The sequence below is a fragment of the Lissotriton helveticus genome, chromosome 7, assembly GCF_964261635.1.
Source record: "Lissotriton helveticus chromosome 7, aLisHel1.1, whole genome shotgun sequence".
In the NCBI taxonomy this organism is placed as follows: Eukaryota; Metazoa; Chordata; class Amphibia; order Caudata; family Salamandridae; genus Lissotriton; species Lissotriton helveticus.
The window spans coordinates 1,274,223,003-1,274,249,222 of NC_136068.1; the positions used below are offsets into that span (position 1 = coordinate 1,274,223,003).

The 26,220-nt window shown below is 43.0% G+C and overlaps 1 protein-coding gene across 1 annotated transcript in view; it reads right to left on the reverse strand.

Moving 5' to 3' along the window:
* The window catches only part of HID1 (HID1 domain containing), a 226,412-nt gene that overhangs the window by 115,059 nt on the left and 85,133 nt on the right, over window positions 1–26,220 (reverse strand). Inside the window, exon 5 of the mRNA XM_078654484.1 lies at window positions 4,338–4,444. Within this exon, the coding sequence (XP_078510610.1) occupies window positions 4,338–4,444 (107 nt within the window). The remainder of the gene's footprint in view (window positions 1–4,337; window positions 4,445–26,220) is intronic.

The window sequence follows — 26,220 nt, forward strand, 5'->3', positions numbered from 1 at the left end:
CAAGGCCAATTTCGGCCGATTTTGTTACAGGGACCGAAAATGGCCCCTGTAACAAAAACAGCCCCCAGGGGCCTAAAACTGGCCCCCACGATGGCGGCCCACCGGGGAAATGCCTGGTGCCCACTACGGCCAGTCCGGCCCTGGACGATGGAACGGACAAATATAGGTGGCTGAATAGAAGTGAAATATTTGTGGAACTTGTACTGTATTTTACTCTCTGTGATGTGATGTGATGTACTAAATGATGATAATAATAATAAAAACAGCTTAAAAAAATGATTTGGAAGTTGAGTTATCGAGTACGAGAACAGGTGAAAATTAACCCCTGCCTCCTGATATTGCTGGACCTTTCAGCTGCCTTCGATGACCACTGGAGTCAAGCTATCCTGGCTGAAGACGGCTGATAGCCAGAAACCGGTCCTAGGATACTTGATTCCGGTCCAAGAAAGACATGGCTTGGCAGTTCGGGCTGGACTGTTCCCATGAGGCACAGGGTCAAGGCTGATTTGCATATGGCCATGTCTGAACTGGGGTGGTGTGGAGTGCAAAAAAACGATGGATTTAGGCCCAGATCTCTGTACTGGGGTGAATGTATGACATTGTTCTGCATTCTGTCCATCACCTGTTGTTTTTGCCTTCGATACAGTTAATCATCCCACCATCCTACATACCCTGGATTATGGAATGGGATTCACCGGCAATGTCCTTCACTAGTTCTACTCCTACCTTTTCAACCAACTTAAGTTCCTTCACATGGGAACCTCAAGCTCCCAACAGATACCAATCAGCTGCAGAATTCCACAGGGTTTCATACTGTCCCCTGTAATCTTCAACCTCTACATAGAACTGCTTGGTGCTTCTCTCACAGACAACAGCATGAAGATTCAACTATAAGCTGACGATACACAACTATACCTGAATGTCTCCTCTCCTTCAGACATTTAGTAACTGAAATACTGCTTGCTCATCACCCAGACCCGGATATTCAGTGCCTACCTGAATCTCAATCCAACCAAGTCAGAATTTCTGTTAATGCCAAGAAAAGAGCAAAAAAGAAATAGTACAAACCTGGATCAATGACATGAACAATGATGGATTTATACACCAACTTATACTTGGATTCATCCATGACACCAAACCCGTCCTTAAAGAACACATTGCCAAAAAACGACGACAGCCTGGTGCCAGCTCTCTCTTCTAAAGAAAGTTAAACGGTTTCCTTCATAAAGCAACTTCATAACTGATGTTTAAGCCCCCATACTCTTGCATCTGAATGGATGTAATGCCCCACTCCGTGGCCTCCCAGACTCTACACTGGCACCCTTTAAGGGCATCCTACAAGCAGCAGCATGTCTAATCCAAGGCCTGAAGAAATATGATAACATTGTCCCTATCCTCATGGCGCTAAAATAGCATACATACATGACTGATTCTGCATTATGTTTCCCTAATTTAAATTAAAAAATTACAGCTCAACAAAGTTTCCATGTGGTCAGTGCAGCAATACGTTAACTTACTCATGAATAACAGTGTGTGCTGGAAACCATTGTATAGACAAATGTCTCTGCAGGGGACCGAAGCATCCCAATACAGAAGTCAACTACTGGTGTAATTGAGATTGCTGAAGGGAGGAGACATGTGATGATGTTTTACATGTCACATTTTAATTATTTTGTGTCTGTAGAAGAGGAAAATTGGTTCCCATGGGAATTACTGCAACTGAACATTTTGCAAAGCATGTTGCTTCAGGATTCTGCATTATAGAAACAGAAGAGATCCTTGAAATACGCCTTTTCCTTCCCTGAATTGTGGTGGCAGCTGAGACAGTCATAGTCTGGGGTGCTTTTATGTACATATAGAACACATCTATAGATTAGTAAATTTGCTTCACGGGTATTGTTACTTCTAAAATGAACATAGGAGGCTGGATATATCATATCACCAAGAATGATTTGACTACAAAAAGGAAGAGGTATGTTTATGCAAAGGTCTGGTATATCAACGAGCGGAGAGTTGTGATGTCAATCTATGGCTATTACACCTGAACTATGTGTTAGTCATGTGAAGGAGGTCTTGCAATGTGTTCAAGAAGCTTTCACACAGCTGTTTGGAGGCTAGATATGGGACTGAGTGGAAGTGTCTTTGTGTCAAATGCTCGGATATTTGTCAGAGACGGAGATGTTCAACTTTATGAAAGCCTGGGAAGAATGACTAAGAATGAAGTGGAAATTTGAGGAGTTTCATGACTGTCCGTAGTTTTAGACACTTTAGCTTTTATAGATTATATGGGGTTCAATGAGCTTTTAGATTCTTGATGTATACTTTATCATTGCGCAAAGCAATACTCCTACTATGGTACATAACACTTTTTACAGGAAGCATTACTTTCTTGTTTTTAAAGATGTGGTTGGTTGCTTGTGTGATTGTACCATATACTCTAGAATATTGACAGATCATGGTTCTCTTTTATGTGGCCTGTAGTTAGCCAACAAATCCTCTAATCAGAGGTTTAGAACGGATGAAAATGATTTTTGTAATGAAGACAAAGTCACATGCTTTCATCTTTAATAACGTGAGGTAACAGTTGACCATCTGGGGATATCATTTGGGGAATTTAAATGCTATGTTATGTGTTTTTGCATGTCTGACAGGTGTGATAATAATCAATCACTTATAAAGAGCAAAGATAAAGACACACTGAGTTAGAATCTCTTAATTAAACTCCGAAGAAGAAAATACACTGGGCAAAATTGTAGTGAGAAAGAGCAGTCTGATGAAGTTGTGAAATAGAAATGTTTTTTTTTTGTTTTCAGCATAAGAAGGTCAAGGATAGCAAGCAAATGGGCCACTTGGAAGAAGTCTGATACATGCTTGCTTGGTCGATCTGTTGTGAGGAAGGATAGAACCGTAAGGGAGTACTGAAACATGTTACTGTATATAATATTGTTAGGATGCCAAGATACTGAAGTTCCTAAGTAAATGTAGCTTCCCAAGGCTGATACAGGGTAACATGATTTAGGAGCTGGTAATGCCCAGGAGCCTGACGGGCTCAGCACAGAGTACTCCAAGCAGTTTTTAACAACCTTAATTCCCAGATTATTAAGCGTCCTTGAGGGAATTTAGGGTTTATTGAAATTAGTCCCCACTAATAAAAGTACTACTATTAGAATATTGTTCAGGCATAATAAGAATCCAAAGACGTTCAATAGAATTGTGCAGTAACATTTAATGTACGCATTAGCAGATTTAAACTACAAGATGGAGAACCTAGAGATCATTACATCTGTGATGAGGGCAAGACAGAATTATGTTTAAAAAATGCAGCATCGTTGCAATTTGACAAGAAAAAGCGGGTTTCTTAGCTTGAAAAAATTGACACAATAGGATGGTAGGAAATCCAACCATCTAAGAGCGCGCGTCACAAACTGATCAATAATTAGAACCGCAAAAGCAGAAACAGTTTAATTGCATCTTTTCTACTCTGAGACCACTTCGAGCCCATGCTTAGAGGAACGTTTCTTCTTTCCCTTTGGGATGCCTGTACATCTATTATGAGCCTCACTTGTATGTCTGCAAAAGCATGCAACATGCAAGACTACTGCCCACGGTGAAGCTTATGTTAACATTGCTCCAACTCTTAATGTTTCTATAAAAGTAACATTTTAAAGTGATATATTCGGATATCAATTAAAAGTTTTAAAACTAATTTTAGAATAATTAAAAAGGATTCTTCTTAGGATCATATAATTGATAGAATGACACCGTTGTAGATTTGCATATCCTATTCAACAGTAACACAAAATTAGCCAATGTTTTCAGTCTAAAAATTTGAAAAGCAGCACAGAAGAAACTATATCAAATGCGGACACATTTATTTGCATGTTAAAAAAGGAACCTTCTTGTAATAAAATGATTGATATACAAACAAACAAACATATCTGAACCGGTCACATGCATTCACCTGGCAAAGACTACATTCACAGACACGACTCCCTTGGACATATAAATCTTAAACAATCACTTATGCAACTTATATCTACCAGACCCCCATCACACATACAACCTGATCCCCTCTTTCTCCTCTTACACTCACTCATGCCTCACCCCAAGACTCACACTCAAACCCTTGACCTTGTGTCACATACGCACACATGATCCTTCTGTCACACACAAATACCTGTGGCCACACTGCATAAGTACGGGAATCTACACACTTTTAGAAATACAGAGGGAAACATCCCTATCCTCTAAAACACACACACACACACACCTAACTATCCCTCAAAGCAGATACTGAAGCATCAGACATGCAGTACAAGTATGGACCTCGTACTTACCTATTGAGGTCATGGGCATAGTTGGGCTGAGGGGAATGTGCAAATCCAACGCCGGCCTGCCAGATGTATTCGCAGCTATCAATGGAGTGAATATCCTCTGCAGTGTCCTGTGGGGAGGGTCAGATGTTTAGACAAAGCATACAAAGCAGGAAAGCTTTCATGACACTCACTAGGCCTTTTACAATAAATAGCTAATGGTGTTCAAGTTACTCATAAACATTGTGTGTCAGGTTGCCATATATTGTGGGCTTACTTAGAACATGGAATGTTTCTCATTTGCCTGCTTCTTATTCAGTGGCTTGCACTGTCCATCTTCAGTCTTTTCTTCCCAAGGACAGCAGCTCTTTACCATCTCTTTGACTGGCTGGCTTCTATGGTTCTTATGCTTGCTTTTAGGGACCTACCTTTTTCTTTTGTCTTATGCACTACACAAGAGGGCATGTGTTTTCCAGTTGTCTCCCTTGTGTGCTTCACTCCTCTCGCTACGCTGCTCCCTCTCACCCATGTGCTCCTCTCCCGGCCCACTCTGTGTTTCACTTGCCCTCATGTGCCCATCAATTCCTCCTCGCTACATATTGCTCTCTGGCCCCCATTTCCTTTTTTTCTGCCCACACAACCTCTTTGCAACTCCTCCATCACCCAGTCCCTCAGTGTCCTTTCCAGCCTCCTGTGTTGCTTCTGCCCCCCCCCATATTGTTGGCCCACCTGCCTGCTCTTTAAAAAATAAAAGAAAGATTTTGTGCTTTCCTTTTCTCCTCCAATCATTGATTAACTGTGCTTCCTCTTTTCAATGGAACAGCTTACTATTGCCTCAAAGGAAGGTCATTATAAAGCAGTACATCAATTGATATTTTAGTTTTCATTTTTTTGTCTTCTGATGCATTACACCCCCTTAGCACTGAAGGCTGAGTCGATCACATCTAGGTTTCCAGTGAGAACATGTATAACCTAGTTGCTTTCCCCCTACCCAGCCATTTGTACTTTTCCTATTTCCAGCCCCTTCCAGCTCCACGAGTGAGCCAAAAACTATGCTTTCCTTTCCCATACAGTTAAGTTCTTGGGTTGCATATCACTTCTTTCTTCACCTCGCCGATCAGTTCTCATGCCGATCCTATGATTTCCATTCCCCAGTATGTCAAACTCTCATTCTGCATATGTTTCTTCTAAAATGTTCAGTACTTGGAGTCCTTGGAGCATCTATTTCTCAGTTGTATCTTGCCATACAAGAGATCATTGACTGCCACTGTTTCCAGAGCATCTTTTTTTTAACCCCGCCCTGTGCAAGTGTTTCCCGTAGCCAGTACCCACCGCACCTTTGAAAGCCACATATCTCCTGTGGCTATAAACAGTGTGACGCAGTCTGCTAGCAGTTTGGTTTGTTGTCTAGAGAACTGGTATTTCCTTTCCCATCATATTATATAGGGGATAAAATGACTGAAGACGTTCATAACAGCATCACCTCCGCACACTTTTCTATTGCTGTTCCTATAGTTTCCTCTATAGCTCTCCAGACTTTCTCCCAGAAATGCTTAATCTTATGGCAGGATCAAAAAATAAGTAATAAAGTGCCCAAGTTACCACACTCCCTCCAACAACTGCCTGGACTGGCGTTTATAATTTATCTTGGCTACATTGTCTCATCTATAGAATATTCGGAAAACTGTCCCAAGGCCAGTTATGTGGGTGCAAAGTTGTTAGCCCTCATCATGATATCTGCCTTCTAGTCTACATCCATCTGACTCCCCAATTCCTTTTCCCATGATTCCTGAAATAGCAATTTCCTTCCCACTTCCAGCCTTGTGAGGAGTCTGTAGATAGTGGAAATACTATATTTTGAGGGTTTTCACCAGTAGAAGACGTCTCTCAAAGGGGGTCAGCCACATTGTTGACCCAGTCTTAAACAGTGGATTTGTTACCCGGTGCCTCGCTTCTTGATATGGAAAACATTCTCTCTCATCAAGCCTAAAGTCTTCCTTTATCTTTAGGAATGCTTTAACTATGTCTTTGTGGCACACGCCCCGGATCAAGCAACATCCTTTGTTTCTCCTTGTCCTAAAGTTTGCATTTTCCATATCATAGGAGAATTTCTGATTATCCCGGAGTGCCGTAAGGAGAAATAGAAATTAGCTTAGCCTCTTCCTTTCTGACTCCAGCTTGGTTCCTAACCTACATCACTGACTATTGAATGGGGAAATGTAGAGCTTAGTATCCTGATATTTTCTTGACACCAAGAGCCCTCCGATAGTGGTATATGAGGTATGGTGTGGTTTATCAAGCACTAGGTTTTGTTTGTTTCCTTTCATGCCCTTTCCGATAAAATCCTTACTTGTGCCGCTTAGCGATATAATCAAATGTCCATGACTCCCAGCCCTCCATCTCTGGGCCTGAGACAGCATTGTCTGCCTCCTATTTTTGCTTTCTTCCTCTGCCATATTTATTTCTGGCACTGAGGCTGATATTTCTGTGTCATCTTTTCTAAAGCCCAAGGCAATGTTTTGAAAGAAATAGAGCATCTGATTTAGTTTTCAGTCACAAACGTGGCGGATATCACTTCTACCTCATTATAATTTCATCAGGATATAATACATATGCATCCGGATAGAATGCATTTTTAATAAAGCAGACAGGATATCCGTCAAGTTTGTGACTGAGGTTCCATCTGCCAAACTCTTATTGAGGCCCTTAGTATTTTGGAGAGAATCAACATTTTGACTGCTTCGATGCTTCTCACCCAGGACAGCTTATAAAGATTTCAATTATGTGCATCTTTTATAATCACCTTTTAAAACTTGCCATATTTCTGTGTCTAGAGTCCATGATAGTGTTCGCCATTAATACCCAGATGGTTAATTGTCATGTTGGGTCATTTGAAGGGAGTCATCTTTATCAATGATGTGTTTATAGGAAACTTTAGCCCCTCACATTTTCATATATTGACTTTGAAGGCTCATGTTCTCATATTCATCCAGCTCCTCTATCAGGATTGGCATTCATCTGGCTCTAATTTAACCCCTTAAATGCTGGGCCTTTTTCCTCTAGTGCTGATCCCTTTTTTGGCTATTTGGGATAGTTGGTGCTTAGGGCTCCATAACTTTTTTTTGCACATACATGTCACATTTACACTTTTTTTTTCAATATTCTGTGGATTCTCCTGAAGAGGACCAAGAAAATAGGCAAACATTTAGTAAATTTTGAGTTTTGGGGGAAAAAATGGAAAAAAAATATTCTGGATAATAGTGTCTGTTTTTCCCTAAAAATGGCGCCAACGAACGGTTTACTGTGCTAAAGTCATCATCTTCCCAGCTTTCAGGAACATGCACAGCTGAATAAAAAATAAAAAATAAAAAATAAATTGTTACCACTGTTTTGGTATTTTTAAAGAAATAGCCCATTAATCCTATCTTTGGGTGACCCAGGAAAGCTATATATTTCTGAACAGTAGACAATTCTGAATTCAGCAAGGGGTCATATGTGTAGATCCCTCAATATTTTCCCAAAGATACTAACTGTTGAAATAAAGAAATATTGAAAAATAGTAGGAAAACTGGCATTTGAGTTAACGTTTTCACCTGTAACTTTTAGTCATGATGGCTGATTTACAGAAGCAATATATGTCCGATAGGCCTTTCTAGTTGCGGAGTTATATATGGCTTGTAAGTTCTCCAAGAACTCATGGTTCCCAGAGCCAACAACTGAGCTGCAACATACAATGCTTTTTCATTGTGTACAGATTATAGATCAATTCATGTGTTGAAATGTGTGGAGTGAAAAATGAGTATCAAGAAACCTATGTATTTCTGAAATGGGCACAATATATGGAGTTTAGAAGCAGTGGTTATGTGTACATCTCTGAATTTGTGGGTACCCATACTAGCATATGATTTAGAGGGTATTTTTCAAAATGTCATCTTTCTTGCACACTGGCTTACATTTGGAAATCCAATTGGTAATGACAAATGTTCTACTACTCTATGCTCCCACATGTGCTATTTGCAAACTAACTTAATCCATCTTCAACTGAAACTATGGCACTTTCCTACGCGGAGCGCCTAGACTCTCCTGGGCATTTGTGCGATATATAAATCCTACAATCAAATCAAATCAAATTACATATCTCCCAATGAAAATGGTACCTCACTTGTGCGGGTAGGCCTAGTGCCCACAACAGGAAATGGGCCAAAAGCAACATGGATACATCGCATTGAGTAGCTGTGGATTTTGGGCCCTAGCTCAGCTGGCAACTAGGGAAACATAGCAAACTTGCAAATCTTTTAAAACTAGACACCTAGCGGACGGTTAGCGCGTTTACGAAGACCCTTCCAGTGCAATTTGACTCCTCCAGAGGTTGCACAAGACTGCGTTTCTAGCAGTGTACTCTTTCAACTTTAGCCTGAAAATATTTGCTATAGACTTTAACAACCTGGAGAAATTCCCTTGTCGCCTTGACTCTATTGAACCCACTTTCGTAAAAGAAATTTTAGAAGGATACATTTTGGCTTTACAATCAACTTCTCATCCTGAAGATGGTCTGATGGTCTCATTGCCAACACAGACCGAAACGTCGACAGTGCATCTATTTCCTCCACCATTTTTTGATTTCGAGGAACTGTTTGCTGATTTGTCAGAAAACAGTTCCTGAAACTCTCTGAATCTTTGGAGTAGATGTTTGCATATGTGCTTTATAGGTTAAGTTGTAATACCTTTAACATTATGCTTGGTTGATTCCGAATATAATTCCCTAGGTTTCATTTTTGTACATATTAAATATTGTTTTTTTTAAGAAAAGATTGCCCCGTTGTCATAAAATGTATATTTATATCAAAACTGGTTTATTTGTACGAGAAGCAATTGTCCTTTTTCTATGTTTAAATCACAAGTTCATCACTGACCAGGATGAACAAAAATTGATTGCATCATAAACAACTATTCAACTACGACTGTGAACAAAATCCCTTGTAGGCACTCCTCTACTTACTCACGACAGGAAATGGCCCAAAACACATCACATTTTTCAACTGAAAACTGACCCTTTTCTTCCAATAAGGGTGGCTGTGGATTTTGGGCCCTTGTTCAGGCGGCACATAGGAAAACCCACCAACCCTGCACGTTTTTAAAAACTAAACAACTAGAGGAGTGGTGTGCCTTGCATGGATCCCATGAGGTTTTCTTAACCACAATGCCCGGCAAACCTCAAACTTTGCCTGAAATCACACATTTTGCTTACATTTCTGTGATGGAAACTTCCAGAATCTGCAAGAATCCACAAAATTGCTCCCCACAAATGACCCTATCCCCTTCAGGGGGGCAGAAAGACAGTTGCCCCATTTACTTGGGATGGGGGCATGGCCATGCCTATGCAGGGTAGCCCTCACCACTATATTTGTTTTTCTGCAAACTTGGCATTTTCAAACTGCTGTTTTGTTCAACCCGCGACTGTATGCATTTACCTCCTAGTTTAAAAAAAAACTGTATTAAGCCTCACCTCCTATACACCTCAGTGGCTAACCAGAGTGTACTTGGGAGACTGCTTAATCTGATCTGTGGTTTTAAACTGTGCTCGGAAAGTGTATGCATCGCTCCTTTTTTGGCTTGAAAAATGATTAGCTAGGTATATCTATTTGCACTCCTGCGCCGCTTGAAAATTGGTCCATGTTTCCTGTCTTACCTGATACGGCTTTACACTGACCTTAAAGCTTCGGTGCGCATTGTAGGCTCCACGCCCACCACAGTTTCCATCGGGCGTGGCACCCGTCAAGATTGCCCCTTGTCGCCATATCTTTCGCTTTGACTATGGAGCCCATGGCTGCCTGGGTGTGGATGGATGCACAGGTGGTGGGCTTTGGATGGGCACACAGGCTTTCGGACCGAATTGCGCTATATGCAGATGATGTGTTGTTCTTTTTAACAAATGTCAATAGGACGGGTCCGAGAATGCTCTGCATTATGCATATCTTTGGGGAGACATCGGGAATGTTTCTGAACCCCCGCAAGTCCACCTTGTGGGTGTTGGGGGATGCGGCGAATCTGGGCCCTTGGTCATCGGCGGTACAGGTTACCACGGGGGGGGGTAAAATATTTGGGTGTCTTTTTATCTGACTTGCCCAGTGTCTCGTGGGATAGAAATATTGCTCTGGTATAGGCGCGTGTGGGGGAGGATCTTAAGGCCTGGTCACACATGCCCTTGTCTATTTATGGTAGGTCGGCCATTTTTAAGATGGTTTTGTTGCCACGCCTGCTGTATCAACTGCAAAACCACCCACATCCGGTCCTTTCAAAATGGTGCTGGCAGGTTAATATGGCCCTGGGGCACTTTCTGTGGACTGGAGGAGCATCTAGGGTCACGTTGCAGACATGTTTCCAATCGACGTTCTGTGGGGGGCTGGCTACCTCGGACATTCAATCATATAATATGGCCTCGCATCTGCTTGTATTGAACGAGTGGTGGTACAGAGATAGAGCAGACCCCGCGTATGCGGTTGAGCGACGGTGCATGGGGGATTCTACCTTGCATACTATCTTATCCTCTGCACCCCTCACAACCCTAGTGATCGGAGGTAGGGAGTTGCAGTTTCAGATACAGAAGCAGGATCTCCGTAGGATGGGGTGGTGGGGCAGGTTGACGGGGGAGAACCCCCTGTGGCACAATGGGCGATTACCACAGTTGGCTGCCCTGTCGGGGTTTCGGGGTTGGGACAACATTGGTATCTCTACCTTGGGTTACGTAATGCGGGTACCGGTTTTGAAGTCCTTTCAAGATCTCCAGCAAGACTTCCAGATGCCAAAGACTCAATTTTATAGATACCTCAGTTCCGACATGCTACCTCGCCAAGTTTTGTGGGTTTGGAGACCTTCCTGAATTTAGTCCAGACGAGGCAACGGTGTTTATGGGAGACCTTCAGGATCATAAAATCTCCAAAGTGTATCAATCACTAGTTACACATAGCTCCTCCGCGCTACAGAAACTCAGAGTGGCTTGGGAGGGGGATGTGGGCCCATTGGAGGGGGAGGACTGGACAGAGGCGCTGGCCTCCCCACAGGGGGCTGCAATTGCAGTGCGCCTGCGCCCAGTCCAGTTCGAATACCTTCATCGGGTATATTATACTAGAGTCAGGCTTTGGAGGACGGGATTGATGACTTCCCCCGTGTGAGCGGGAGGAGAGAACTCGAATGCACACAATATGGCACTGTCCGCCCTGGTAAAGTTTTGGAGGGGAGTTATGGCTTGCCTTAGAGAAGTATTGGGTTGGGACCTTCCCTCCTCCCCAAAGCTGGTACTCTTGCATATTATGGAGGGGGTTGGGGGCAACATTTATAAATACCACCTTCTGCTATAAGGTTTTACATTGGCGAAAAGAGACATTGCAAAGTCTTGGAAGGCATTGGTTGCGCCTTCCCTGTCCGCTTGGAATAATGGCCTGGACTTCTGTATGGGGTTGGAAATCCCAATTTTCAAAGCAAGGGGATGCCCGCAAAAACATTTCTAAATTTGGAAGCGATGGGCGGACTATCGGGACCTGAAGTTGGAGCCCTTATCAACTACAGATGTAATGGATTCAGTTTAACTTTTTAACTTTATGCAACAAGAAGCTAAAGGTGGAGCGTTATACTATACATGTTGGTGTAGGTGCAAGAGTGGCGCACAGGCTAAGGGAAGGTAATAGTGCGACAGGAGTGGGGTTATTATGTTGTGGTTTTTTGTATTTCCTTCTTATTCTCCCTGAACTTATTATCTTATTATTATTATGTAAGTTTATTGTGGCAGAAGTTCTCTGGCATACAGAGCTCTGCAAAAAAATTGATATTTGACAAATAAAATCTGTTTTCAAAAAAAGAAAAGGTAAAACAGCAGAGGAGGCACAAACAGACGGCAATGGGTAGAAGGCAGCAGAGGGTAGCGGACCGCAGGCAAGCTGGATACTAGAACTGTCGCAGGGAGAGATGGTATAAGGACCTGCTCAGTCGCGCTCCATTGAGTAGGTCCTGGGGGAAAGGGGAGGGCTCTGAGTGACAGGAGGAGGGAAACTGCGGAAAGAGAGCAAAAGAGAGGGCAGAAAAGGCAAAACAGATGGCAGAAAAATGCGGGAGCAGGAACGGCAAAACGGAGCAAGAAACAAGTAGAGGAGGAACAAACAGAGGTCAGCAGGTAGAGAGGCAGCAGAGGGTAGCGGACTGCATGCAAGCTGACAAGAAAATTGGCACAAGGGGAGCTCGCATGGGGACCTGCTCACAGTAATCCTTCATTTTGGCATATTCATGCCAATGGCTATGGTTTGAAATTTCCTGTAGGTGCTTATCCACACTGGTCCTAGAAAAATTTCCTCCAGTGATTAGGTATTCCCTTGTATCTTTCATCTACTCTGTAGTTCAGCATAGTTGCTCTATGTGGTCTATAAAACACCTTTCCTTCCATGTTCCCTACACATTCTATGATTCATTTTGGATTATTTCCTGTATGTTGTGACTTTTTTGTTTATCAAATGATTGTACTGCAATCTACTTGGACCAGGTCATTGATACTCACAAAACAAACAACCCGTATCTTTTTATGAATCTGCGCGTTTTTATTATTTCACTCTGCAACTGCGTTTTAGCCACGTAGAACCATCAAGATGTTGTGTGTGTATAAGAGGAGCCCAGGTTTTCATTACACTTCCTATTTTTCTGCAAAGTGTGCACAGTCAGTAAAAATGCCTTTTCATATTTTCATCAACCTATATAGCAGGATGCATACTCCATTTAAACTATACATGCAAAGCAATTGCATATCTAGTTATCATTCACGTGAAATATGAAGGTATTGTATATGTTGTTCACTAAGGCATACTCTCTAGAACTCACGTCCCATCTTTACCTGAACAAACTATACTTTCTAATCTCAATGACGCTTCCCATGAGCTCCTAAGTGGTATTAAAATGTCAAAAACATTCACACTTAATGAAGGCCTCTGCTGCCGATACACCTACAGTCAGATACTAAATGTATCCGAATTGTTATGTACATTATTAAATTAGTTAGCAAAGTGTTTGTACGTTTAATCATCTGATTGCAATATACAATACTGATATTTTCAGTGTGAGTCCAACTCATAATACCCTGCAAATTGTTGCTCTGAAGGTGTTTGGCCTTGATCAACTACAGATATAGTCTGAAATACTGTGTAAATTTGGAGCTGTATATATACGTAATCTATAAAACAACTGTTTCACAATACCATTCAGGAGTTTTTTTAACGTATATCTGCTACCTAGATTTCGTGTAGGGACCTTGGAGGCATCCTGCAGCACTGATTTAACTATACATTTCTGATGGGTACCAGGCCCCACTTGACAGAAGTTGAAGAACTGCAACACCGACACTCAGTAGAGTGTGGTCAACAAGAGGTGTGAAATGGAAACATTGCTGCTTCTGCTGATAAACCTACTGCCGCACTAATAAATGTTGATTTCGTCCATCCTCTGAATATCGTTGGCTCGGCCATGGTAGAACCTGGTGCAAAGAGATCTTTCTCCTTTAGGCATACTGCATTGGCTATTTTACTTCTAGCATTTGTTAATGCATTCTTTTATTTGCATTGGATCCAAAAATTGCTTGCTTATGTGTAAATATCACTAATTATTGTTGAGCGTTGAACCTGAAACCCTAGAGGTTGAACCAAGTCATTCTCTTTAAAACAACCCCAAAATCAATCTACCTGGATGCTAAGTTGTCAATATTCACCAAAGTAATGATTAGATACTTATATAACAGGCCACAATCTTGATTCAATAACAAGTTAAAATTTGGTGCAGCTTAAACAAAATTCAGATGACATGTCAGTAGAAGAGGACGCTGCTTTTGCCTGGTTCATCAAGTATTTTGCTTCCTTTATTTTGGTGACCAGAAGCATCCACCTCTAAAGCTTCTTCATAGCCAAAGGAATACAGAATCTACCTAAAACAAGGGTATATTTAAGAAGGCTGGTATTTTCTCTCTCCTCCCAGTTGATAATCTGGAAAATAGCCCCATTCACATTCTTAATCATAATCACTCCCTCATTTCAATCCACATCACAACCTTCCTCTACCTTTTTATTGACAACATATCTTGCTTCAATAGGACTTAGTTTTCTAGATGCCATGTTTTCTATGTGGCTGGAGAAGGAAGTATAGTGGTTGAGGACTGGAGTTCGCCTTGCCAATTTCGCTTCAGACCTTCTGCTCCAAGATCAGTGCTGAGAATGGTTTCAACTTTGACCCCTCGAGAGGCATCCAGAATTAGGAAGCAGAAAGGACACTGGGAGGCAGAACTAGACATTAAAGATGATGGACTTCAAAAGGAGGAGATCTAATGGAGATTCAATCGTTAAAGTTCCGCTTCCCTGAAGAGAACCAATTGAGACTACAATGTAAGGACTCAGCATTTTATCTGGGGACAAGGCTTTGAAGTCAGAGTGACCATAATTATTTTTCAGAGAGGATTGATGAGTCCCGCTAATCATGAGGGCTAGTACCCTTCAAAACAATAGCCATCGATTTTACTTGAGCCACACAGCAAAAGGAAGCAACGGGGGATTTGAAGGAGGAAACATAAGCTGCATGCCACTATGAAAAGGTGGTAAATAAATGCACTGTCCTCTCCCTTCCATCTCTTCTCTCAGAGCCATCAGTGTCATACTCAAAGAGCCTAGTAGAGTTGAATAACACAAGGAAAAGCAAACCTAGTTCTGAAAGCATCAGAAAATTAGTTGGTGTGACTTTATAATACACTAATGCTTTATTGTACTGTACATGCAGATGATTCAGGAAAATGACTGGAAACATGGAACGCAAGCAGTGCGGTAACATGAAGGTTCAGGTTCCAATACTGCAGTATTTTATCTATCACAGTAGCAGCCTAGTCATAGTTTGGTAGTAGTATTGCTGTAGCTGTGATAATTAGTTGCGGTTATAGTTATTTGCATGTGGTGCTGTAGTTGAGGTACTCCAATTGTGAATTAGTGCTGTACTTATAGATAATGCAAAAAGAACAAGTGCTGGACAGAATGCAGAACAATGTCATACATTCATCCTAGTACAGAGATGTGGGCCTAAATCCATCGTTTTTTTGCTCACCATGCTGTTCCAGTTTGGACCCAGCCATATGAAAATCAGTCTTGACCCTGCGCCCAATGGGAACAGTCCAGCCCGAACTGCCAAGCTAGATCCTCCCTGGACTGGAAACAAGCATTCTAGGACCGGTTTCGGGCTATCAGCCCTCATCAGCCAGGATAGCATAACTCCAGTGGCATGGAGAGCACGGGACCCACGTCTGGGCATACCCATCCTACTCGGGGTGACAAATGCAAAAAGAACAATAGATGGACAGAATGCAGAACAATGTCATAAAGTCACCCCAGTACAGAGATCTGGGCCTATCTCCATAGTTTTTTTGCTCACCGCGCCATTCCAGTTTGGACCAAGCCATATGCAAATCAGTCATGACCCTGTGCCCAACGTGAACAGTCCAGCCCGAACTGACAGGCCAGGTCCTCCCTGAACTGGAAACAAGCATCCTAGGACCAGTTTCGGGCTTTCAGCCAGGATATCTTGACTCCAGTGGCATGGAGAGCAAGGGACCCACGTCTGGGCAGACCCGTCCCACTCGGGGTGACAAGTGCAAAAAGAACAAGTCATTAACAGAATGCAGAACAATGTCATACATTCACCCCAGTAAAGAGATCTGGGCCGAAATCCATCGTTTTTTGCTCCCCATGCCATTCCAGTTTGGACCCAGCCATATGCAAATCAGTCTTGACCCTGCGCCCAATGGGAACAGTCCAGCCCGAACTGCCAGGCCAGGTCCTACCTGGACTGGAAACAAGCATCCTAGGAACGGTTTCGGTCACTGGGGTGGCATGGTGAGCAAAAGAATGATGGTTTTAACCCAGATCACTTGACTGGGGGTGAATGTTTTGATGTGTTCTGCATTCCGTCCATCAATTGTGTGGCTTGTACTTATAGATCATAGCGTTGAGGCCCTGTAGTCATGTAATAGTATTGACGAGGTGAAGGAGTGTCATTCTGGTAGTGCCGTATTGTAGGTGTAGTGTTGTTGTGGTGCTAAAGTTGCGACATGGTAGCACTGTATGCTATGTTATATTATGCAGATTTGCAGAGTGCACCATCACCCGGGAGGGTTTACTAGGAGGGTATACTAGCACTGAGCAGGTGCAAGTCTAGCCAAATCTAGGGCCTAGTGGGACTACTCGAAAAGTCCGGTCTTCATGCTTTTTGAAGGATTCAAGAAGTGAGGAGGAGGCTCTTATGTGTAGCAGTGAGTCGTTCCACACTTTAGGAGTAAAGTACAACAGCAACTGTAGTATTTTAATGTATCCATACTGTTTTAGGTTGTTGTAGTACTATAATTTGTAGTGTGGTGTTGGATTTACAAGGTTGTAGTTTTGGGGTGGCATCTGTGCTTGCTACACACAGTGAAAAAAATTGGGGAAGCAGGGGATACAGAGGACAAGTGTCTCCAACAGACAAATGCTCATAATGTACTCTGCAACTTTACAGCAGACTCAGGGAGGTAAAATCACCAAGCACAGAGCAAAAAAGTGTGATTTTCCTTGGCAACAGAGGTTTAATAGCGGATGACTTCAACTGACCCATTAAACACAACATTACAATAGATTTTGACCTGAAAACAAATGTCCTGTCACAGATTTCTTACACAGGAACAAAAATGTGACAGAGGGAACTTCCTGTGGTCTTCCTGGATTGAAATCACCAGGAGCAACAACAAAGCAAGATGACATCAACAAATATAGGGACAAGTAAACCATTTCAATACCATCAACAAGTGTACTTTTCAAAGACAGATACTACACAGAATTCAGAATTGTCAAACTGGGTAAAATCTAGTAATGCAAATGCATTGAATTGTGGAGCCTCCCATTCCCAATGGATGGTCACCTCATCCAGGTCAGGACTCATTACGCGAATAGCAATGTGTTATATGTGTAAATGCCATTTGCTGGTATAAAATAAAAATATTTTACCATGCATTGGCAAAGCAACATTTGTGCAATGTTAACATGTATCTTTTTGTTACAATTTAAGCAATCAACATACAAAGATGGCAAAAATATAAAAAAAATAAGTGAGTATTCCCACAGCCCAGGAAAACCACTGCTCACACTGATCTGCACTCATTTCCAGGCAGCTGTGGATGTAATGGATGAAAATGTGGTCTCTTAAAGTGCAAGAGACCTAGCAGGCTGACCCACTGCCACAGGATATATGTGCAGAGAAACAATGTGAATGCCAGCTGAACAGGCCAGTGGATGAAGAGGGCTGACCAGAAGTCTACGTATGTATGTATATATGAGCATCATTTTATTATTCAATTTTTAAAAACATGAGGTTGACAACGACACTAAAGCTGTCTCTAGGCCAAACCTAAAATGAAGTGTTGTAAAAACTCTGTCTGCAAGAAAGAATTCTTAAGTGGAAGATTGTGGAGAGGATAGCTTGGTGGAGAACAGGCTAACTATGGCTACTTCAGACAGAAGAACTAGGGCTAGCTCTCTGCCACGACACAGTATAGGCAGACATCCAGATCCAGGAAACGGTATGTAGGGGGTTTTAATAAAGCTTTAAATATCATTTCGGTGTTTTTTTTATGCTGTAATGTTCTCACCCAATTTTATGTTATTAAGAAAAATGAAGGTGGAGCTGGCTTTTCTGGGATTCACACTCATGACACTAGGATCTCCACAGGTGGCATGGGAGTACAATTCAATGAGTAATTTTGAGTACTTTCATCATAGTCGTAGTACTGCATGAACTTGCCCACTGACTTGCATACATTTCGTTTTTAATCAACTTACACTCACTACATCTGTGTTTGAGCCTCCAGGTTAATGTATTCATACAACCACAAGCCCTCCAAAGAAAAGTCTGTTATATTAAACGTTCTTGTTCTCAGGAGTTAATTTACTGCTGTATGACATTCTCTGGTGCAACTTTTGGTTGGTGTTTAAATCAACTAACTAGGATAGCCTGTCATCAATACAGAAATTCAATAGGACAACAAGGCCACCAGGGTGTAACTACTTTAGTTTTTTGTTTCAGTGGATGTTTTCTTTACAGTAGTACTGAGCCATAGGTGGCTTTTGGTGCTATTTGTGATCTGTATTCAGTACCATATTGGTATAAATTGGTCGGCAGGCTGATTTACAGTGTTTGAACTTATCCGTAACCAGTTGTGGTCTTCAGTTTACTTTTGTTCCAGCAGAAGCATTGCTGTTCTTCCTCACATTCGGACTCCTCTGTATGTGGGTACCAGTAGGTTGAGATTCTCAGTGACTTAAAACTGCAAACAGATACTATTGAATCAGGGTCTCTGCTAAGAACTCGGGTAAAGTCGGATAGCAAGCCTCGTCTACAGCCAGGACAATTGAGAATTAAAGCTTCTTCTCCACAGGCAGTCACCCACAGACTGTAACAGACTTGAGTAACAGGATTCCTTCAAAGGGTTTCTGTTACAGTTGAGTTGCTGTATTCTGCTATCTCTAAACGTTCTCAGCTTTACTGGGGAGGGCCAATGTAGAAACAATTTGTGAAATTTACCTTTTTTTGCACCAGACCACGTCTCAGGTAGACTGTTTGCTCTGCCCTTCTGGTAGCAGCAGTCCAGTTGAGAAGTTGACCAGCTCCTGCATCCAATATGTATCTTCAAAAATGGGACTGTCAAGTTATCTACCCCACATTATGTTCCTGAGCCAGCTCCATCCGGCTCTGTATCTAGCTCTTTTCTGGTAATATGCTTCTCACCTGACTTTTGCCCTAGGCTCAAGATCAAAGCACAAGCTCAAAAGAAATGGTACTGAAAATGCCCAGTGTATTGTCAATTGTCAGTTCAAGCACTGCACTGCTGCCTCACCCTTATATCAATGAAAGAACATCTCACTGCATTTATTACAAACAAGGGTACATATCAGTTCAGCAGACCACCGTTTGGATTATGTTCCGCTGCAAGTGTGTTTAGCGTTTGATGTCCAACATACTCTCTGGTCAGGAAAAGACAATTGTTTTTTCAGGATGGCATACTTGTGTTTGGGGGTAGCGAGGAGGAGCACAATCAAATTCTGTCTCAAGTTCTAACACGCATTGGTAGGGCTGGTCTTACTCTGCGAAAAGAGAAGTGTGCATTCTTGACAGAAGAAGTAGAGTACTTGGGGTGCAAGGTTACAAGGGAAAGGGTGAAACCAAAAGTAAGCCTTGTCAGTGCCATTGTTAACTCTCACACACCACATAACAGAGACACCCTTAGATCGTTAATGGGTCTAGTGGAATACTATTCTAAATTCGTAGAAGATTTTGCACACAAGACAGAACCTCTGAGGTAGCTACCCAGAAAGGGTCAGAAATTTGTTTGGGGGCAGCAGCAATAAAGTGCATTTAGGAGAGTGAAAAATGAAATTGCACATGTTGGCGTTCTGTCTCCTTATCAGAGTGGTGCAAAAACTCTTTTTACTGTTGATGCAAGTGTAGATGGGAGTGAGTGCAGTACTGGCACAGATACATGAAAGGGAAGAAAAGACAGCTGCCTTCGCAACTCGCTCACTCAGGGTAGCAGAACGAATTACAATGTTATAGAGCAGGAGGCATTAGCTGCTGCTTGTGCCACAAACTATTTTAGGGTGTTTTTGTGGGGCACTGCATTTACCCTATGCACTGAACACAACCCTCTTTTGAGGGTTTTGGGACCTGGGGGTATCAATAATTGTTCAGGTCGCCTGGCACTCTTGGCGGTCAGGTTGCAAGAGTTTAATTGTGATGTATAATATGTGCCGGGTTGGAAAAGTGTGGCAGATTGCCTATCGCAATTGCCTGATTGTGCTGCTGATGTTTGTGAGTTTATTTCAGAGGAAGTTGTGGCAGGTGTTGAGGAAGATAATGAGAAACTAGGAAAGGCCATCCTTAAGAAGGATTGGGTAGAAGCTGTGAAACAAGATGGCACACTTACACAGGTGATGAAGCTAATCAGAGGGGAGGTGAGGAGAGAGAGTAATCTCATGGTTAGTGTGAGGTATTTATTAAAGTGGTTGACGAGTTGCCTGTCATAGATGAATTTATCATTATGAGAAATGCAAAGTTGGTGTCACCATTTTCTCTTCGTACACGCTTAATAAACTTAGTTCACGAGGGACACATGGGACACATTTTCACTATCAATCAATCAATCAAACGAGCTTTATTCGATTTTAGGTAATAAAATCATAAAAGCATATACATATAAAAACAGGTTCATCTAAAAAACATCTATATACATCGGTCTGCGTTATCACCCAATTTGATGGTATTAAGAAAAATGAAGGTGGAGCTGGCTTTTCTGGGATTCACACTCATGACACTAGGATCTCCACAGGTGGCATGAGAGTACAATTCAATGAGTAATTTTGAGTACTTTCATCATAGTCGTAGTACTGCATGTACTTGCCCACTGACTTGCATACATTTATTTTATAATTTCGGACATTACTTTCCATCATATAAATCAGGCTAACAAACACCCAGTCTCCAAAATTCAATGATTATTTACTTTCCTATTTTTCATCACGTTCTTTAACCCCTTCAGCGCTGCGCGAATTCCGCTGCAGTGCTGAAGGTTCTAAAGAACCTATGGGTTCATGACGGAACGGTTCCGTCATGAGCACAGGACCACCGACGCTCATGACGGAACCGTTCCGTCATGAGCATGGAAGGGGTTAAAAACCCTGCCATAGAGCTGATACAATAGAAACTGTCCAACATCTGCAAGTAGATGAAGGCAGGCCGACATTGTCTCCATCCTCCCCTTTTTAGGTCGAAGCCTGGCGTTCACTGCGCAAGCAGTGTCGCGCAGGCGAGACATTTTGATCTCCAGTATGGGGGCTTTAACCCGCCTCTCCCTTCCATTGGCTAGCTCCATAAATGGAGGCTAGCCATTGGAAGAGAGATGGGGCAATCATTCTCGGAGCAGATTCGTGGGCGTTCCTGTGCTTTTTTTTATAAGCGCCGCCCCTTTTTTTACATCATGCAGCGGTGGGCCATTGTGGGTGTTGTCTTTTTTTTTTTTTTCTCACTATGTTTGCTGCCGCCATTTTTTTCATGGAGCTGGGGCGGGCAGGTTATTTCCGCGCTGCTCCCTTCCCTTTGCCCTATCTTCCTCTCATCCTTTCTCTTCCCTTCCTCCATCCTCGTCCCTTCTCTCCTTCTCCTGGTCTCGTTCCTTCCCTCTATTGCCCTCCCCTTGGTCCCTCTCCCCCACCCCTCCTCCCCTGCTCGCGCCTAGCCTCCTCACTTCTCTCCCTGCCTCACGCGGTGAAGATGTCTTGGCTCGCGCTCTGCTCCCGCCTCCCCCTCCTCCTACTCCTCGCCCTGCTGGTCTCCGGCGACGGTGAGTACCTGGGGGCGACCTATCAGATCCTCGCCTAGCAGACTGCGGCGGCCGCTGGAGTCCTAGGGCACCTACTGTGAGGGTCTCGAAATCATGCCTGGGCCAGCAGCATTTACCGCGGGAGTCGTTGCGGCCAGGAGCCTTGCAAAGTAAGTGAATCAGACCTTCTAGGAGTGAGGTATCTCACTGCTTCAACGTCTTTTTATAAATTATAATAGTTCTTCAGTTTAGCGCGCGCCGCGCAGTCATCTATCTTCAGCTGTCTAATCTGAATACAGTTGAAGATCTGCAGTGACACGCATTCAGTCTACTGTCTGTATCCCACTTCCCTCCTCACGTGTTTTATTCCCATGATCAGCAAGTGTTTGTTTACAAATCCGCCTCATTTTTTTTACATCATGCAGCGGTGGGCCATTGTGGGTGTTGTCTTATTTTTTTTTTATCACTATGTTTGCGGCCGCCATTTTTTTCATGGAGCTGGGGCGGGCGGGTTATTTCCGCGCTGCTCCCTTCCCTTTGCCCTATCTTCCTCTCATCCTTTCTCTTCCCTTCCTCAATCCTCGTCCCTTCTCTCCTTCTCCTGGTCTCGTTCCTTCCCTCTATTGCCCTCGCCTCGGTCCCTCCCCTGCTCGCGCCCAGCCTCCTCACTCCACTCCCTGCCTCACGCGGTGAAGATGTCTCGGCTCGCGCTCCGCTCCTGCCTCCCCTCCTCCTACTCCTCGCCCTGCTGGGCTCCGGCGACGGTGAGTACCTGGGGGCGACCTATTAGATCCTCGCCTAGCAGATTGCGGCGGCCGCTGGAGCCCTAGGGCACCTACTGTGTGGGTCTCTAAATCATGCCTGGGCCAGCAGCATTTACCGCGGGAGTCGTTGCGGCCAGGAGCCTCGCAAAGTAAGTGAATCAGACCTTCTAGGAGTGAGGTATCTCACTTCTTCAACGTCTTTTTATAAATTATAATAGTTCTTCAGTTTAGCGTGTGCCGCGCAGTCCTCTATCTTCAGCTGTCTAACCGGAATACAGTTGAAGATCTGCAGTGACACGCATTCAGTCTACTGTCTGTATCCCACTTCCCTCCTCACGTGTTTTATTCCCATGATCAGCAAGTGTTTGTTTACAAAGCCGCCTCATTATAAACACTCATTGCAAAGCAAACGGCACGTTTAAAAAATAGGCGCCACACTGCAGAGCCGAACCCTAATTTGAGATTTCATCGGAGGCTCGATTGATTACCTGGTTCCTCCAGGCATCCACTGCTAGGCTCCTCTCCCGGCCTTTCACTGAGATAGGGTGTGGGAAGTCGTGGTAGCTCCTATCACGACAAAAAAGTGTAGGCTTTCGCAGGTTTAAAGATAAACGGTACAGCACAGATGCTTTTGTTCTATATAATAATATTGCAAGCACAGTGTGCTGTCTTTTAACCTCCGCTGGCCTCTCTGAGCTGTTCAATACAAACAGAAGTGCAATGGTCTTGTGGGTTTAACTAGCATTTCAGCTGGAATTCAGGCCCATTATTATATTACATGTGTGTGTGATGGGAGAGGTGGGGGCAGAAGTTATGTGCAGGAGGTAAACTTCTGTCTCTAATCCTTTAAATTAACGCTAGTAGCGCACGGGCATGATGATCAGCTGCACTGTTTTAAGCAGGCACGCTTTCAGGCAGTCATGCGTCCACATACATCACCACATACACCACCACATACACCACCACATCCACCATCACCATCCCATCCACCACCACATCCACCACACCCACCACCACCACATCCACCAACATCACATCCACCACCACCACATCCACCACATCCACCACCACCACATCCACCACCACCACATCCACCACCACCACATCCACCACTACCACCACATCCACCACCACCACCACATCCACCACCACCACATCCACCACCACCACATCCACCTGATCCACCACCCCCACCTGATCCACCACCCCCACCAGATCCACCACCCCCACATCCACCACGTGTGTGTGTGAGTGTGTGGTTGAGTGCAAATGCAATAGGTCTCGCATTTGCAAGCGATTAAGCTATTGGCATTGTAAATGACAGTGGCATTTATTTATCTGTTTTGAAATCCATCACATAAATTAAAAATTTGTCATTTACAATGCCAATAGCTCTAACTTTTGCAAAGGCGAGACCGTTGCATTGTAAATGGTTGTTAATAATGGTTTTAACCACCTCTGTCTCTCTGTAAAATAAAATTTACAGAATACTACCACATGAATCGTGCTTTGTTGCGCTACATTATCGCACGGACAGTGGCATAGTTGTCTTGACCAATCATTAATGTTTGGATATGAAACTAGATTGTGAAGTGTTCCAAATCTAAATCTAGTCAGCAGATATCTTTCGTATTCGCTCGATACATATCGCAGGTAAGGTTGGATGCTACATGTAGTTATGATCTGCTGATGATTAGTCACAGTTGGTTTATTCAAGGCAAGGGCTAGCCTGTTATCATCTAAATGTGCCATGATAATCCCTTTAAAATCTTTGCGTGTAATAACCTGTAGGGAATCGGGCATTAAAAAATATTCAGGTGGCTGATGTCATACATGAAATCTTCCACGTATTTTAACCATGGAATTTTACAGATATTGATTAGCTTCATGGCATCCCTCATTATTTCCCTATTTAATGTAGCTTTCTCCGTGGTCCAAATTCTGTGCCATAGGAGAACTGGCTGGGCCCTAATCAGGTCAGAGATGTATGTGACTCCCAGCTCAGAATGGCAGTTAAATACAGGTGCACTATTTGGGACGCTCAATAAAGACCTCAAAAAGGCATTTTCGGTACGTTGTATTGGGGTACAATCTTAAAAGCCCCAAATTCCTGCCACATAAAGGGCTATACTAACGCATTTAGTGCAGTAAATCCTCAGCATAATTACCAAAGGCCTTTTCCACAGCTTTTTAGAGAAATTAAAAAGGGCTGCTATAGATTTCATATATAAAAGGTTCCTTGTCTTGACCGCTGGTGCCCAAGACCCTGTCCTCTCGAAGAGAACGCCCAAATAGTTAAACAAATTAGTGGTTCCAACTTCGCTTCCCCCTGCATGGAATTTTCTTTGAGTATTCTTAGTTGAACCACAGGACATAATAAAACTTTTCTTGCCGTTTAGTCTTAAGCCAAGCCTATCCATAAAAGAGGAGTAAAAGGAAAGAGCCCTCTGTAATCCAATTTGACTGCGAGCCATAAGGACCGCAACATCGGCGTAGAGAAGGGATACAATGGGACGAGAGTTTACAAAAGGCAGGTCCCTGGTGTGTGGCACCAACTCCTGCTCTAAAGCGTTAGTATACAAAGAGAACAGGAGTGGTGCCAACACACATCCCTGCCTCAACCCTTGTTCAACCTTAAAAGTAGCAGTGCACTCTCCCATACTACCATAGCAGACTTTTGCCTTAGTTCCGGTATATAGATACTTTAAAAATTGAATTAAAACAGGGTCGACCTTTAGTCCCTCCAGCACTCCCCATAACTTTTCATGAACAACACAATCAAAATCTGCTGAAAGATCAACAAAGGCCAGATAAAACTGCTCAGATTTTGCCTTGGTGTATTTACTGATTAAAATACTTAAATTTAAAATCTGCTTGTTTGTGCCTACGCCTGACCTAAAACCATATTGGACGTCGCTTAGGATGTCATTTTCTTTGGTCCATCCCTGCAGACGGTCTAAAATGATCCTGCCTGCCACCTTCATCAAAGAATCCAACAAAGAGATCAGGCGGTAGCAGGCAGGATCATTTCGGTCTCCCTTTTTGAAAATAGGGACAATTATTGATTCAAACCAGGTTTTAACGAATCCTTTCTCACAACATCCACGTAATACTCTTGTTAAAATGGTACCCCAGATCTCCAAATTTGCTTTATAGAGGTCTATGGGTATACCGTCGGGGCCGGTCTCCTTCCCGCCTTTACTAGCTTTTACTGCAGCATTGACGTCCTGTAACAAGATGTCAAGTTTAATAGGGGCGAAGAGTTGTTCCATATTACCGGACTCTAACCTCTCTGATGTATCCTCATTGGGTTTCTCTATTGCATACACGCTGGAGAAGAAATTGACCCAGGTCTGTTCATTAATAGCTATCTCAATGGTTGGTACATCCGTTGAGCTTGCAAGAAAGGGAGCATTTACCTCCGCCCAAAACTTAGCACCGTCCCTGGATTCTGCAGCATCAATTAAGTTCTTCCAGGCTGTGTCTTTCAGCTCTTTGATCCTTTGATTTGTGGCTTCTTTGTACGTTTTTCTATAAACTCTGATCGCAGTCATGTCTCTTTCCTCGCACTGTAAGGCTATCTTTAGACTTTTTGAGACTAAGTGTGCAGTTCTTGTCGAACCACCCTTTCTTGTTGGTATGCGGGCCTTTAGGTTTTTTAGACAAAATGTCTCTAACAATCTCTGTAATACTATTAAAGGCAGTTAAGACCTTGTCGTGCTCGGGCTGTCACTTA